This window comes from Aphelocoma coerulescens, chromosome 10, assembly GCF_041296385.1.
Source record: "Aphelocoma coerulescens isolate FSJ_1873_10779 chromosome 10, UR_Acoe_1.0, whole genome shotgun sequence".
NCBI classification, from domain to species: Eukaryota; Metazoa; Chordata; class Aves; order Passeriformes; family Corvidae; genus Aphelocoma; species Aphelocoma coerulescens.
In genome coordinates, this window is record NC_091024.1 from 5,396,390 (window position 1) to 5,411,286 (window position 14,897).

General features: G+C 49.7%; 2 protein-coding genes across 2 annotated transcripts in view; one reads left to right on the plus strand and one right to left on the minus strand.

The window, feature by feature from the left end:
- The first annotated feature begins 211 nt into the window (after nt 1–211).
- On the plus strand, nt 212–6,049 carry RLBP1 (retinaldehyde binding protein 1). Its single transcript, XM_069025778.1, has 8 exons — nt 212–960; nt 1,786–1,829; nt 2,075–2,203; nt 2,480–2,681; nt 3,781–3,959; nt 4,580–4,738; nt 5,384–5,494; nt 5,589–6,049. Exons 2-8 carry the CDS (start codon nt 1,818–1,820, stop codon nt 5,745–5,747), a joined length of 951 nt encoding a protein of 316 aa, XP_068881879.1. The 5' UTR covers nt 212–960; nt 1,786–1,817; the 3' UTR covers nt 5,748–6,049.
- A 2,041-nt stretch (nt 6,050–8,090) lies between these two features.
- Nucleotides 8,091–14,897, minus strand: part of ABHD2 (abhydrolase domain containing 2, acylglycerol lipase) — a 38,882-nt gene continuing 32,075 nt past the window's right edge. The window contains exons 10-11 of the mRNA XM_069026073.1: nt 14,490–14,574; nt 8,091–13,584 (exon numbers count right to left, since the gene is read on the minus strand). Of these exons, the coding sequence (XP_068882174.1) occupies nt 13,388–13,584; nt 14,490–14,574 (282 nt within the window). The 3' untranslated portion in view covers nt 8,091–13,387. The remainder of the gene's footprint in view (nt 13,585–14,489; nt 14,575–14,897) is intronic.

Consider the following 14,897-nt stretch of genomic DNA (forward strand, 5'->3'; position numbering starts at 1 on the left):
CCGACCCTACCACCTCCCCAAAATCCCCATTGTGGTAAGAGCTTGGCCAAGCTCCTCTCCTGGGCTTGAGCACAGCTCCATCCTCACCACATCCTCACCCATCTCCCACAACCCTTGACCCAAAGAGCTCTCCTGCTCTATGTAGCTTCAGCATGCTGGGATGTCCCAGAAAACCCGTTTTGCCATCCTGCAGCACCCACATGTGGACTCAGCTTGGTTTCTGCCACATTTGGGGGTTCCCCTCGCTTATGGGTCTGTGGCATCACCGTGGTGGTGGAATGGCTTCCAGTTCCCAGAGCTCCAAGCAGGTAATTGTCACTTGAGGGCATTGTAGGAATTTTTTCCCGTATCTTTTTTTCTATTTTAAAAGCTGAAAGGGGCCTCGTATGGATGATGGTTTGGGAGGCGTCGTAGGGGAGGAGTTGGAGAGCCCCAGGACCATCCTCTGCCACAGACCCATCCCCGCAGCTGGACCCTGCCCACATGGCCAAATTCACAGCAGGACCTTGCCAAGGTTTTTGGGCCAGAAGCTGGCGAAGAGACCTGTCCTGCTCACCCCGGGGAGCAGGCCAGGATGGCAGGCTGCCCACCACCTGCCTCTGCCCCTGCCCCGTGCTAATGAGCGAGTTACACAACAAGGAGCTTTTATACTTTGTTAATCGGGTCCGGCATCCAGCCCGCCTCTCCACGCACGCTCCAGCTGGTGGTGGAGCCCCAGCTCCCTCCTTCCCTCTCCTCAGCTGCCTTTTGTAATGTTTTAATGGGGTTTCTTGCCTGGGCTGTGCTGACTTAATTACAAAGCTGCAGTGAGTTGATGCCTTGTGACGGTCTAATCCCAACCCGGTGACTCTACAAAGCTTTCGCCCAGCTCCTTTGCTGCTCCACTCCGGCCTCGCCATCCCTGCATCCATCTCGGCTCCGTGCACTGACCTGCGGACGGCTCAGCTTTTCCTCTTCCTGGTGAGTATCCAGGACTTTTTCCAACTCAAAGAACTGCGTTGAAGACCGTCATCCAGCCCTCGCTCAACCTGGCACCTCTGGAGCTTGAATTGGTTTTAGTGCCTGGAACAAGGGGACGCCTATCCCTTCCCCAGCAGGTGAAGAGGATGACCCTGGGAAATGGTTGAGCTGAAGCCAAGCATCCCTCACACAGCCTGAGCTCAGAGCTGGTGCTACAGCCAGGCAGGGGTAGATGCTGGAGGCAGGATGAAGGCAGCCCTCCTCCTCCTCATGGATGGGAACAAGGTGTTTCACCCAGACTGCGTTGGAAAGATGCTGAGAGGCTGATGGTCCAGCCTTGCAGTTGGTGGAGCAGTGAGACATGAGAGTTTGGGAAACACTTTGGAAATAATTATTTATTTTGGGAATATTATTTATTTTGGTAGTAGAAATTAAAAGGATGATCTGGCTGCCTGGCCAAAACTGGATGCTCACCTGTGCCCATGTGAAGGTGGTCTGACACAGAACAGTGCTGGGTGAGCGCAGGCTGAGATGCCCCCAGCCCAAAGAGGAAAGGCAGAGTAAGAAAAATGTAACAAGGCATCAGCTGATAAATACACAGATTTTTAAGCTGCTTTTGCAAACATCCCTGGTGTTTTTCCAGGCTGCTCAGCTTCCTCAGGCAGGCAGAGATGCAGGCAGCAGGTGATGGAGCTGAGGACTGGTTGGGGATGTCCTCTGGACATCCACTTCTGCCCCCACCTGAGCAAGATGGGCAGGGAATGGGGCATAGGGGGGCCGTGGAGACTATTTGGATCCATGCTGATTCCTCCTTCCCTCTGCCAGTGTCCTGCTGCTGACGGAGGACAGAGGACAACATGTCTGCAGTTGTGAGTACTGTCCCCACGCTTCCCCATCCTCTGGGCTCTGAGCATCCCCTCCTTGCAGCGCTGGGATGGGCTGCACAGGGTGCACCTTAGTCCAGGCAGCACACAGTCCCTCCCTATCCTACCGCACCCCCTTGGGTGCATGTGTGGAGCCTCTCCCCTTCCCTGTATCTCCCAAGGAGACTTGCAGTGGGGCTGGGAGCTGGGAGGCTGTCTGGGAAGCCCCCACATCCTCTCCTCCCCCCCAGACGGGCACATTCCGGATCGTGTCGGAGGAGGAGCAGGCCCTGCGCTCCAAGCTGGAGCGCCTCACCACCAAGGACCATGGCCCCGTCTTCGGGAGGTGTGAGAAGATCCCCCCACACACCCTGCAGAAGGTGAGGTGGCTGTGGGGAATGGGGGGCAGGTGCAGGCCGAGGTTCCTGCTCCTCAGGGGCCACAGGAGACCCTCGACTGGCTCTTGCCTTGGTGGGGGGGAATGCACTTACCAAAACGTCTCCAAGCTGGGGACCTGAGTGACCCTGCCCTCCCTATGCTGGGAAGCTGCAAGGAGCTTTCCTGTCCTCCCCCAGTTTTTTGGGTGCCTACACGACCCCCGGGGTGTTTTCGAAGACGTGCGTGGCATCACGGGGTCCCCTCTCTGCTCCCCCCAGGCAAAGGATGAGCTGAATGAGACGGAGGAGCAGAGGGAGGTGGCAGTGAAGGCGCTGCGGGAGCTGGTACAGGAGCGGGCGGGCGGCGAGGACGTTTGCCAGAAGGTGGCCGAGAAGGTGCAGGAGAAGGATGACTCCTTCTTGCTCCGCTTCATTCGTGCCCGCAAGTTCGATGTCCACAGGGCCTATGATCTGCTGAAAGGTGGGGAGGGGTCCTGGGCTGTGATGCTGGCTGAGGACAGGGGTACACATCCCCCAGCAGCTCCCAGTCCTGTGCTGATGCCTCCTAGCCCAGACTGGGCTCTGCTGGCAGAGCAGGACCCTGACATGGGAAGGGGATGAAGAGAGGGGATAAATAGAGAAAGTCAGGGTTTGAAGAGAGGGGATAAATAGAAAAAGTCAGGGTTGAGGGGCTTTGAAAGAGTTGGGATGGGGAAGGAAATAAATGAGGGTGACACCAGGCATCCTGCAACACCAGGACAGTCCCATTCCTTGCAAATTTACCCAAACAAAATGGAAAAAACCCTCACATTTGGTGGTGGCAGGCTGTTTCATTTGTGCAGCAAACCCAGCTGGCTGGGGCTGCATCCCCTTGAGACCCCTGTACATGCCCTACACTCCCCTCTCTGTACTCCTGTAAAGGAGCCAGTTCTGCACCCTCCTGATGCTTCTGTGCACGGTGCCTGGGGGGCTCTGCACCCCTGGGGCACCTCTGGGTCTGGGAACAGGTTGGGGTGCTTGTGGCACCCTCTCCCCACACTGAGAGTGACCCATAGGGATGGAGGGGGAGCAGAAGGGCAGCCTACAGGGTGGCTGCTGTCTGGAACCTGCCTGGCTCCAGCTCTGCTCTTTGTGTCAGCTTAGGGGATAATGAGTTGTAATTATCAGTGCTGGCTCCCAGACGAGCTCTTTTGCTTGCCTGCATTTTCCCAGGATGAAATTCCTTATTTTGTGCCTGCAGGGTGCCAAGGGAGGGGAGATGGGGGTTGTCACCCAAACAGGGAGGAAGGGAAGAAGGGAAATGAGGGGGAAAATTACTTTATCTACTTGTTGAGGTTGGAGAGAAAGTAGGTGTGGGAAGCTCCTGGCAAGGGATGGGATAACACCAAGCATGCTGGGCCTGGTGTGTTGCTGAGCTGCTTCTTCCTCCTTTGCTGGAGGAGAGCTGACCCACGTGGGCCACAGGCAGAGCTTTCCACAGCTCTGGGGCTCAGCGCTGACATCTCACCATCACCAGCCCATCCCAGCTTCCCGAGGCCGGGCGAGCAGCCACTGTTTTCCCCATTTCTGCCTCTCTCCAGGCTACGTGAACTTCCGCCAGCAGTACCCCGAGCTCTTCGACAACCTGAGCCCCGAGGCCGTGCGCAGCACCATCGAGGCCGGCTACCCCGGCATCCTGGCCAGCAGGGACAAGTACGGACGGGTGGTGATGCTCTTCAACATCGAGAACTGGGATTACGAGGAGATCACCTTCGATGAGGTGAGCCCAACTCAGGTGCTGCTCCCAGAGCAGAGTGGTCCTGCTTTTGGGCTCGTCCCGCTCGGCATGTCTGAGCACAGCATCCTTACACACACACGTGGATCTGTGCAGTCATACAGGTGGAAGCAAATCTGTAGCCCTTTGAATTTGTCCTTTGAGGGAGCCTGGGAGAGCATGGTCCACCCCAAAGGATGCGGTGCAGGGTGCAGGCTAAATTCGGGGTGTGTGTCCCCCAGCCCATGTAATATAGGCTGAAGAAAGGCATCACACCATTAAATCAAGGGCAGAGGAGGACACTGAGGCGTAGGGCATGGAAAGGGCCTCTTGGCAAAGAGGTCTCCAGGCAGGTAACTCACAGCTTCTCCCAGCTCCCTTTTCTGCTCAGCTCTGAATCTGGTCTCAGCGTATCACTGATGCAGATCTGATGCTCACGAGTTGAAAAGGGAATGTGGTGGTGGTTCAGCATCCCCCCTCCCTGCTCTGAAATCCAGGGGCTGGCTGTGACAAGCAGGCTGGAGTCAAGCCTGGACAATACTCCAAAGGACTCTTCCTGGGTACCCCCTAGGGCCTATGGGAGGTGAGACCTCATACAAGACCCTGCTGTCTCTCCTCTCCATTAGATCCTTCGTGCCTATTGTATTATCTTGGAGAAGCTGCTGGAAAATGAAGAGACCCAGATCAATGGGTTCTGCATCATCGAGAACTTTAAGGGCTTCACCATGCAGCAGGCGTCTGGGATCAAACCCTCCGAGCTCAAGAAGATGGTGGACATGCTGCAGGTGAGGTGGCAAAGTCTGCACCCAGCAGTGGCAGAGGGGGCCCTGGGGGAGCAGGGAGCTCAGAGAAGGGAGGTGGCAGGGCTAGCAGGGTTTGGGATTGCCACCACACTGGAACAATGAGAAAGTGTCACAGAGAGGCTGTTCCCCATCATCCTCTCCCTGCCTCGCCAGCTAACTGGCTTAATCCTGTAAAATGGATCCCATTTTTCCCACCTCATCTCCCTGCCTTCTCAAATGCCTGACCAGAAGCAGTACTACCACTCCTTGCAGCATCCTAGGGCATGGCCTGGAGGTCTTTCCTCATGAGCCTCTCAGCCCAGCCCAGTCCAGGTTGGATGGAGACTCACAGGCACTCCAGGATTTCTGCCCTTGGACCAGAGGCCAAAGACACTCTGCTCTTCCCAGGACAGCAGAGATGTGGTCCTTCTCATGGAGGGCAAGCAGTGAACTATCTGGGAGGTTCTTCAGCTCCCTGGTGCTCCTGAGGCTGGGATGGTTGATCCTTTGGGTCAGAACAGAAAGGGGCCATCAAATAGAGATGGGACAAGGAGAGCTGTGGCAGTGCTGGGATGTCCACTGCTGCCTGCTCAGATCTGGGGGGATAGCACCATCTGTAACCATCTGTGTCTGGGTTTGGGATCCTAGGACTCCTTCCCAGCACGGTTCAAGGCCGTCCACTTCATCCACCAGCCTTGGTACTTCACCACCACCTACAACGTGGTCAAACCGTTCCTGAAGAGCAAACTGCTGGAGAGGGTGAGTGTGGGAAAGGGATCTGCAGGCAAAGGCATCTCCTTGGGTGAAACAGAGCTGTTGGGAAGAGCTGAGGGTCACTCCCATCTCCCTCCAGGTCTTTGTGCACGGTGAGGAGCTGGAATCCTTCTACCAGGAGATCGACGCTGACATCTTGCCAGCAGACTTTGGTGGCAAGCTGCCCAAGTACGACGGCAAAGCAATCGCAGAGAAGCTCTTTGGGCCCCGCATCGAGTCCGAGGACACGGCTCTCTAAAGCGGGAGCCTGCTGCCCTCCCCTGTACCACAGCACCAGAGGTGGCCCTCTAACCCCAGCCACCTCCCTCCCGTAGCATTGGTTGAGTGACTGCTCGTGCTGAGGCGCTCCGGGCGCGCTGCTCCACGCCTGTCCCTCCCGTCCCCACTCCAGGCAGTGGCTGTCCCTCCCAGGCACAGCATCCTTCCCTCCGGAGCCGGTGGAGAAAGGAGGCCCTCTCCCACAGCATTTCCTGGAGCTGCGAGGGGAGGACAGGAGAATGTCTGCTCTGGGAAGGGAGAAATAAAGTGTTTAACAGCAGAGCTCTGTGGTCCCTTGTGGTAAGGCACAGGGGCACAGGTTTTTGGGCACTGGCTGCGTTGCTGGTTCTAAGGAGGCCAGGAGTGCCAGAGTTTGCTAGGAGACCCCTGTCCCCTCATCAGTGACTACACTTTGGCACAGGGGCCAAGGAACTGCCCATCTCCATCCTCCCTGCATTCCTGATCAAGCCCCACCCTTGCCTGAGAAAGGACCCCCAGTTCTTAGTTAACTGCTCTAACCAGGGAAGAGAAAACAGATGAAAACAAAAACCCAACCCAGGGGGCCAGGTGGAGCTGTCTGCCTAATTCCTGCTCAGGCAGGCAGGGAGGAGAACAGAAACTGCAGTAGCCGCTGAGACTAGGAGATGGATTTCAATCCCAAAACAACTGAAAGACAAGCAGAATGTACCCTCCTAAATCCTTCAAAGGCCTCAACACAGTTGTTTTCTCCTAGAACTGCACTGTGTAAGGGAGCTCAGTCAGGGAAGCCCCACCAAAAGTCACCATGGATGGTAGAGGAGGGTACCTGCGCAGCAAACAAGCTAATTACTGACACTAATTACACCTTGCTAATGTGGAATCAGCAGGACATGGGTGGGGAGGAGGGAGGCAGAAGTAGCTGTCCCAGGCAAGGCAGTCTGTTCTGGTTCATGAACCACGCATCTCCTCCAAGAAGCCCATCGGACACCCATTCCCAGACCATCTCCTCCCTTGGCCAGCAGCAGGGCTCAGAGAGGAGCATGTTCTCTGCCCAGGTTACCTTCTCCCTAAGCCTGGTCCCACAGTGTGTCCTGTCCCCCCTCCCAGCTCCACACGGGCCCCTTTCATCAGCCAGATCAGCCCCCCACCCAAAGCTGGCCGAGGAGGAGGGGGATGACAAGAGCCACATTCATCAGGGCACTGGCTGAGGCTCAAACCAAACAGGACATCGGCTCTGAAGCTTCAGAGGGAAGATGGGGCCTGTCTGGGGTTAGATCTGTTTGCTCCAGCCTCAGCAGCTTGGCAAGTCCATGCATGGCAAATCCCAAAGCCTGAGGCTGTGCCAACCTTGTGCAAGAGTCCAGAGACAGAGGAAAAAGCACCTCTCCACTTCTTTGGCTCTTTACTGCACCTGGAACCAGCCCAAGGAAACCATGTGTGACGACCCTGCAACCATCAGGCCAGTGCAAACACAACAGCACAGCTTGCCTGGGAGACGAGCAAGTGCAGCTTAGGAAACAGAAAAAGGGGAAAAAACCCCATCCACACAGACAGGAGTATCACACTGCTGCCTCTGGGATTTGGACCAGGACAGTCACAGCTCTTGGGAGGTGCTCATGGCAGCTCACCACTCCTGTGACAAACTGTCAGCTGGGAGCTTGTTTTGATGGAGAGACAGAGAACAGCACAGCAGAGCTGGCAGCTGAGAGACTGACCAAGGCAGGAAGGAGTTTGGAAGTGGATCTAACAGCTGATTCACAATGGCCAAGATACTAGAAATGAAGCCTAGTGTGTCTCTCACAGAGCACTGCCCATGGGGAAGAGCAGTGATGGGTCTCTGGCCCAGCCCAGTCCAGCTGCCCAAGCAGGGCACCAGGCCCAGTTACCCTCCACAACTCTCTCCCTCAGGCTGTAGATAATAAACCCCACATTGGTGAGTTGCTAGGGTCAGGTGAGTAGTGCTTTTGTATGCCCTGGGCTCAAAGATGTCCCTTGTCCTGGCCAGAGATGCTGGTTTGTGTTTCATCTGCCAGCAACTGCAAGATTAGGAAATCCACTTGTTCTCACATAAGGAAAAATAACAGATGTTCTACTCCACTGGCAAAAACAACTCTTTTTCAGGAGTTTCAGGGCAGGCATGTGCTTTTTTAAGTTGATGCTATGCCTGTGCTCCACCAGAGAGGTTTTTGATGCCACTTCTTGGCCAGAAGACAAAAAGCAACTAGGAAAGGCTTGAGCACCACAAGTGCTTGTATCACTTCCCCCCCCCCGGCCAGCTCCCCAAGCTGGGCCTCAGGGAAGACTGAGAGCCTCTGCCAACATATAGAACTTCACACACAGTCACTAGATGTAGCACTGACTTCAACAAGTCCTTTATTTTTAAATAAAGAAACCCCACTGAATCAAAGATAACAAAATTACATTTTGTTTTGCAATGACTTCCATTTTACACCACACAAGAACAAAAATTAAAGAAAAAAATCAAAGACAGTTTTATATATATTTATATATCATTTTAAAGGTAAACATCAGCAGATATAGAAAAATTGCATTGCTAGTTGCAAATCATCTCCCCTGCAGCTCTCAGCTTCAGAGAATCTGACTCAGAACATGGCAGCAGGGAGGGTGTCTCAGTATACAAGCTTCTTCAGGGCAGCATTTCGAGATAGTTACAGAACATAATTTTGCCAAATTGAAAATATTTTCATAGTCAACTGCTCACCAAGAACACTGGAAGTCACTCTGCCTGTTCTAACACAGCTGCATGAGAAAAACAAGGGCACAGGTCTCCTCTTCCCAAGCTCTTCACACACCTTTTTGGCTTGGAACTTTCAGAGAAAGAGGTTATGCTTTCTCTCAAGAAGAACATCTAGAGATCTGTCACTGGGAATTACAGTCAGGCTATCATGTAACACAGTGAGAAGATATGCCCCTTTGGAAAGTTGGTCACTTGGGCTAAGCAGTAGGATTTGGTTATATATCAAATACAAATGAGTTTTATTTGGCTTTTTTTTTATTTTAAAGACATTCCAGTTGGCAGGAACCATGAGAAGGGTCAACATCCCAGTAGAACTATAGTGGAGATCCTAGAAGAAAGTTCTGCATCTCCTCTCTGGTCATGCAAGAAAACTCTGATTACATTGGAAGCTTGTCAAAGCAAAGGGGCTTTCTGCCACCTTGTACAGATGTTCAGGATGACCCCAGAAACTCTTCCACCAAAGCACAGAAAGCTGGCAACCCCTTTGACTCACTGATGGCACTTGTGCCTAAGCTCCCCTAACAGCTGAGGAAGTCCAGGCCAGTGTCACTCCCACTCCCAGTGAGAAGGGGGTACAGTAACAGGGGACCCTCCCTCAGGCTGGTGCTGCTCTGAGGCATTCTAAGCTTGGAGAAGAATCATGAAGTCCTCACACCAAGGAAGGGCTGTTTGCTTTCCACCTAGAAGCCATGAAGGAAACACTGCTTTGAGTCACTGTGGCTCCAGCACCTTCCCAAATGAACGGACACGGTGTGTGCCTCAAGCCAGAAACAAGATGCTCTTTACAACAAATGACTTCTACAGGCAGCACAAGGCTCAGGCCTTCTCTGGTCTCACAAAAAAAGGTTGAAGAATTTCAATAAGCTCCAGACAAGCATAGTATTTCCAGAAAAACTTGGAAGCAATCCAGGTGACTAAACTGGCAATTAAGTCCTGAAGATGGTACTCTGCTCTTTCCTTTGAGATGTACCCACTTGAGCAATCTACCTCCAGCTATGCTGCTGGAGTGCTAATAGACACAAAACTTTGGGATTGCAGGATAACAAGTCACACATTAAGCAAAGCAAACCCTGCTTCTATGACTCAATTCCTACTGCTAGAGGAGCAGAGAGCTGAAAATGATCCACTGCTTATGTACATTGTTATTTTAAGCCTTGAAATAGACTGTAGCCAGTTGTAGGCTGCCCACAAAGGTCCTTTAAGCCAGCACTCAGTTGTACAGTGTTCATCACTGGTGTGTCTCAGAGTGTCTGAAAATCAATTTACCAAAAAGCAAAGTCTCAAAAGCTCTGACAGAGCTGTTACTGAAGTCTCTAGATATGCTGATGTCAAGGGAGGAGGAGGAAAAGGGCAAGGCACCACGTGTCAAAGGGCTGTGGTCTAGGAACTTGTGACAGACCCAGGACAGATGACACACAGGTAGCTTGGCTAAATTCAGTACTGGAGTTAATAGTTCCCAACATTTTTACATAATGCCCTGTCTTTGTAACCCATATCTTCATAATCAGGAACTGCAGAAAAACACTGAGGAAAAAGATTGCAGGGAAGTTCAAGTGTTTGCCTTTACAGTGCAACTACAACACTGCCAGACCCATCTGAAAACACCTTGATTTAAAAGCTAACAAAGGGACAATTAAAAATGCTGGCAGAGCTCTTGTAGTGGAAGGTGAAATTCCTTGTGTTCAGTCAGAGCAAGTCTGAGCTGCTTATTTACCATCTTCAGATATCTCCAGAAAAATGGCAAAGGTGATGGCTGGACCAGCCTAACCATCAAAGAGTAACAGTTCTGCATCTTGCTGTCTGATTGAGAGGGTCCTCGGGGTTTATGTTCAAGTGCTGCTTACATTCAGGGATGGGGAAAGATGAGACTACCTGTGGAAGAGCTCTCCTGATGATTTTTCTAATCCCAGTTTGAAACTAAGCAGAGCACATGTCAGATTCACCATGCTGTAATCCTGAATGGCTCTATCAGACCACACTGCAGTGATCTCCAAGCACACACTTCAGCAGCCTCATGTGTCTCAACAAGAGATGAAAGACTTCCCCTCTAAGACTGAAAAATTCAGATTACATTTAAGATTGAGTTGGCTGGGCAAATAAAGACCACCTGCCCACATCACAAGACTAGTATTACCTTATTTTGGGAGATAAGAGTATTTCAGATTAGGACTGGACAAAGTCCCATGTGTCACTAGGTATCAATTACCAATCATTGTCAGTAGCAAGATTTAACACATAATTGTAAGGCTTTTAGATAACATGAACTGCAGCTTAATTCTCTCCTCTCCTAGTTCCCCAAGACCTCTTTATGTGGTTGCTGCAAGTCTGACAAGCCTTGCTTTGAAAGAAGCATCAAATATGTTGAGATGGAGAGAACAGTTTTGGGTTTTTTTTAACACTGCTTCCACCTACAGGCTTAATAAGCTGAACCTCGAGCTCCAGAAACCTTGCACAAAAAAAGCCACAACAAAAGTTGTCCTTCCCCAAAGAAGCCAGAATCAGTCAAGTCACAAGTGATTTGAACAGTTTTAGATTCAAGTGCAAAAACAGGACAAAGGAGCAAGACAGACTCATGTTACTTCTGTAGCTGAGAGTTTCAGAAAGTCCACAGCATTGGCACTTCTGAAGTATGAAGGCTTGGGTTGTAGGGCAGGAAGGAGTATTCCTCAGAAAGGCTCTCCAAGTGTAAAGAAAAATCTCTATTTGACTGGACAAAGCTACAGCTCCTGCTGCTTTGAGAACTGCCCAGTTGCTCACCTCATTTTGGGAGACTTAGACACCTAAATTTATACTGTATCTATTTGATGTGTACAAGTGTTGTTTACACTCCACTTCTGCTGAAGTGAGAAGATATTTAAGTCATACCCAATGAATATTACATGAACACTACTTAAGCAAAAAACCTGAAATGTCTTTTATGATATACTTTAGTGATGCAGGATGAATAAGAGGATAACAACACAGAGACAAGATACCCATCAGCCAAGAATATCCTTGCTAACTGAAGCCCTAAAATAGTTCTTAAGGAACAGCCACAAGCACAGCCAAATCTTGCTGTAGCTTTACTTGGTTTTCATCTTCTCTTTGAAGAAAAAAAAGAAGCCCAGATTTACTAACTAGGAGAATGTGCAGATATCCACATTGTGGATCACAGGCCAAGGTGTTTGGCCTAAGGCAAATGAAAGAAATTTCCTGATATGGCAATGCACCTTTGCTACAATAGTTAATTATTGCTTTATTAAAATGAAACCCCACCTACTCAACCTACTGAAGTTCAGGGACAGGGCAGTCCAGAAGGCTTGTTCCCCTGGTTTGTTGTTACCAGACTGAAGTCTTGCAGCTTGTTTCACCCTTAAGCTATAAAATAAAGTGCCTGGAACACAGACCAAGGCTGAAGCAATAAAGTGCTGATGAGGGAAGTGTGACAGGAAAAGAACTTCACTGACACTGTGATAAAGAAATCCTAAGGATGAATTAATGACACTACAATATTGACAGAACAAACAGTAAAAAAAAAAAAAAAAAAAGATTTTTCTACAAGTTTCAGTCTCCAGATTGTCATGGGACAACTTTCCTTTAATAACCCATCTTGGCACAGAGCAAAACTGCCACTTGAGGGAAAAGCACAGGTGAGTAGCCAGCTTTCCTGCAAACAGCTTTCACACTTCACTTTGCACATTAAAACTAGAAGGGGATGTCTGGGTGTGGAAAAGAAATTCTAGTGAGAAAAAGCCCAGTGTCTTACTGGAGCCAGTAATCCTACAGCATTACACAGATCTGGAAGTAGTCAGCCATGCAAAGATGTCATTTCAGTTATACAGGGCTGGAGACATCCAGTTCCACATCAACTGTAAGGAAAGTCACGTGTCTCAAACCCACTTGATGCTCTGAAAGCTAATGGGAAGAATTTTGGTATTATTTACCCTGACATAAGGGGAGTAAATCTAAATAGGTACACCCTACCCCCCACCAACTAATCCCTAAGAGAGCACAATAGCTCTTCATGAAGTATTCTTTCAAACAGATTGAGCTCACAGAAAAATCCTGCAGATTCTTAATCATGGGTTACCACTTGGAAGCAAAAGCCAGCTTTAAAAAGCCCCAGGTCAAACAAAGAATCCAGTACTGAAAAGATAACAGTATTTAAAAAGAGGCAAAGATGACAAGAAGGTGACTGATCAGGTCCTGGAGTGAGAACATGTTTACATAGAAACATTAACTGGCATTACCAGGCTGCAGCTTTTCTCTACTTGGAGACCCAGCATAAAGCCACCCCAATCCACAGACAGCTCAAGCATGGAAAAGTTGAATATTTTTAAAGTGATTCACTTGTGCAAGTGCATTCCTAGGTACTAAAAGGCTTCCCTTGAGATGGTGCAAAGCTGACACTACACTTGCAGTCAAGCATCTGTTTTTCCAAGCCACACTGTAGTGGCTTACAGACTGAACTACTCACTGGCTTGTGGCTTGGTACAGGGATTTTCCAGCACCCAGACAGAACAGAGCATCAGTTATCTCATCATCTACACCTAAACAAATGCTGCAGATCAAGTTTTTGATCAGCAGGTAAAGAGACTTTGACATGTGAAACTTCTGCTATATTAAAGCGAGCAGTTTTAGCTCAGTAGCCCTGTAACAAGCTACAGTCAGCAAAACCCAATTCTTCAAGCAGAGCAGTAAATTACAAATCCACATGACTGGATATCCAAAGAGGTTCTGACCAGATGATAACCTCTGCTTTAACCCCATTTTGGAAAAAAACACGGTGATCAAACACCAGCCAGAGGATATCAAGGAGAATGGAAACCTGAAGCAGCAGGTGAGGGAACAAGATGTTCCCAAAGGGGGAGATATACTAAAGTGATCCAGAGTCTTTGGGTCGATTACTCCTGGCCAGACACAGCCTGCTCTGTGTCTGAGCAGTGAGGCTTTGTCTTCTCCCACTGGCAGATGGCATTGGCATACTGTACCACGAGCTTATCCATCCAGGTAAGAGGTTCTGGGAATAGCACTGACCCCTCAAAAAATCCCAGGTGGCCTCCATGAAGGGGCAGCACATGCATGACATTCTCTCTTTTCTCTGTAAAAGAAAAACAGGCAGAAAGTTCCAAAGGTTAACATCTTCAAGCTGAGAATGAAACCATCTTGAGTTGCCAGGACAAGAAGACTGCCCAAGAGTTGCTGCTGGCTGGGCCCTTACAGCAATACCTGTATTGCTGTAAGAATGGTCATTCTTTAACAAATGAACACCTTTAACTCACATCCACTGGAACCAGGACTGTTTGCATCGTGTCAAGCTGTGCTAAGCTCTGACAGTGTATCAGCCATCTTGTTACATGGACAGTGAAAAATTCCCTGTGCTTGCTTCTGTCTGAAAGCAGCTGTGGATGAACTCTCTGCTCACAGCCTCTGACCAGGAAAAGAATGAGCCCTGCTTCCCTCCCTGTGCACCCGCTATTTGTGTGATGAAGCAGCAGCAGCTCCCTCTTCTGAGCTTCTAAGGATAATTTACCTTTTTCCTTGTTCGAAGACAGAGCTCAACTCCTTTCAAGGGAGAGATCCCAGTTCAGTGCCAAGTGACACAGCCATGCATGCACTGTCCCCATTTCATCAGCAAAGGGGAGTGTTTACCTGTGCTTCATACAGACTGTCACCACCACCCATCTTCTTTTAAAGCCCAGCGAGCAATGAAGATGTGAGGAAACCTTTTTTCATCCAAGAATGTATGTAACCTGCTGGCTATCAAAACAAGCCAGAGCAGCAACAGGTGCTTGAAGGGACTCAAGTTCTTCCTGCTCAGGGTTAGCATTGTTAGTTTTAGCAATTGGTGACTTAAAGAGGCTTAGCACACCTCCTGCAGCATTACAGATGTAAGGAGGCAAGTCAAGCTGCTTTGAAATCAGGAATTGTGATGTGACAAGCAAGCTGTAGGCACACAAATGTACACAAAACACATAAGAAGGTGTAGCTACTGCTTCAGCATACCTGAAAGAGCTCTTGGAATTGATAGAAGACTCTCATGAACAAGAGGGTCATCAGCAGCATTAACCAACAGAAGAGGAACATAGATCTGCATCAGGAAACGTAACATAAAAAGGAAAAAACCAAAACAAAAATGGGTTGGTATTTGAATGTCAATCTAGCAACTGTAAAAGTGTCTTAGCTTAATTCAATTAAGATCTCTTATTAGAGATTAATATTAATTTATTTTTTTCACCCAACCTAATTGGAAGAAGGAGGCAGGGATGCACCAGAGCAAACACACTGAGTCCCTGTTCTTAGAATTGAAATAGCTACACCCTTTTTTTGCTCCACATTGCTTTGCACATCAGGCAGCTAGTGCCAGCTTTGTTATGGACACCTTGGTTAAAGTCCAGGAAACTCCCTTGGAAC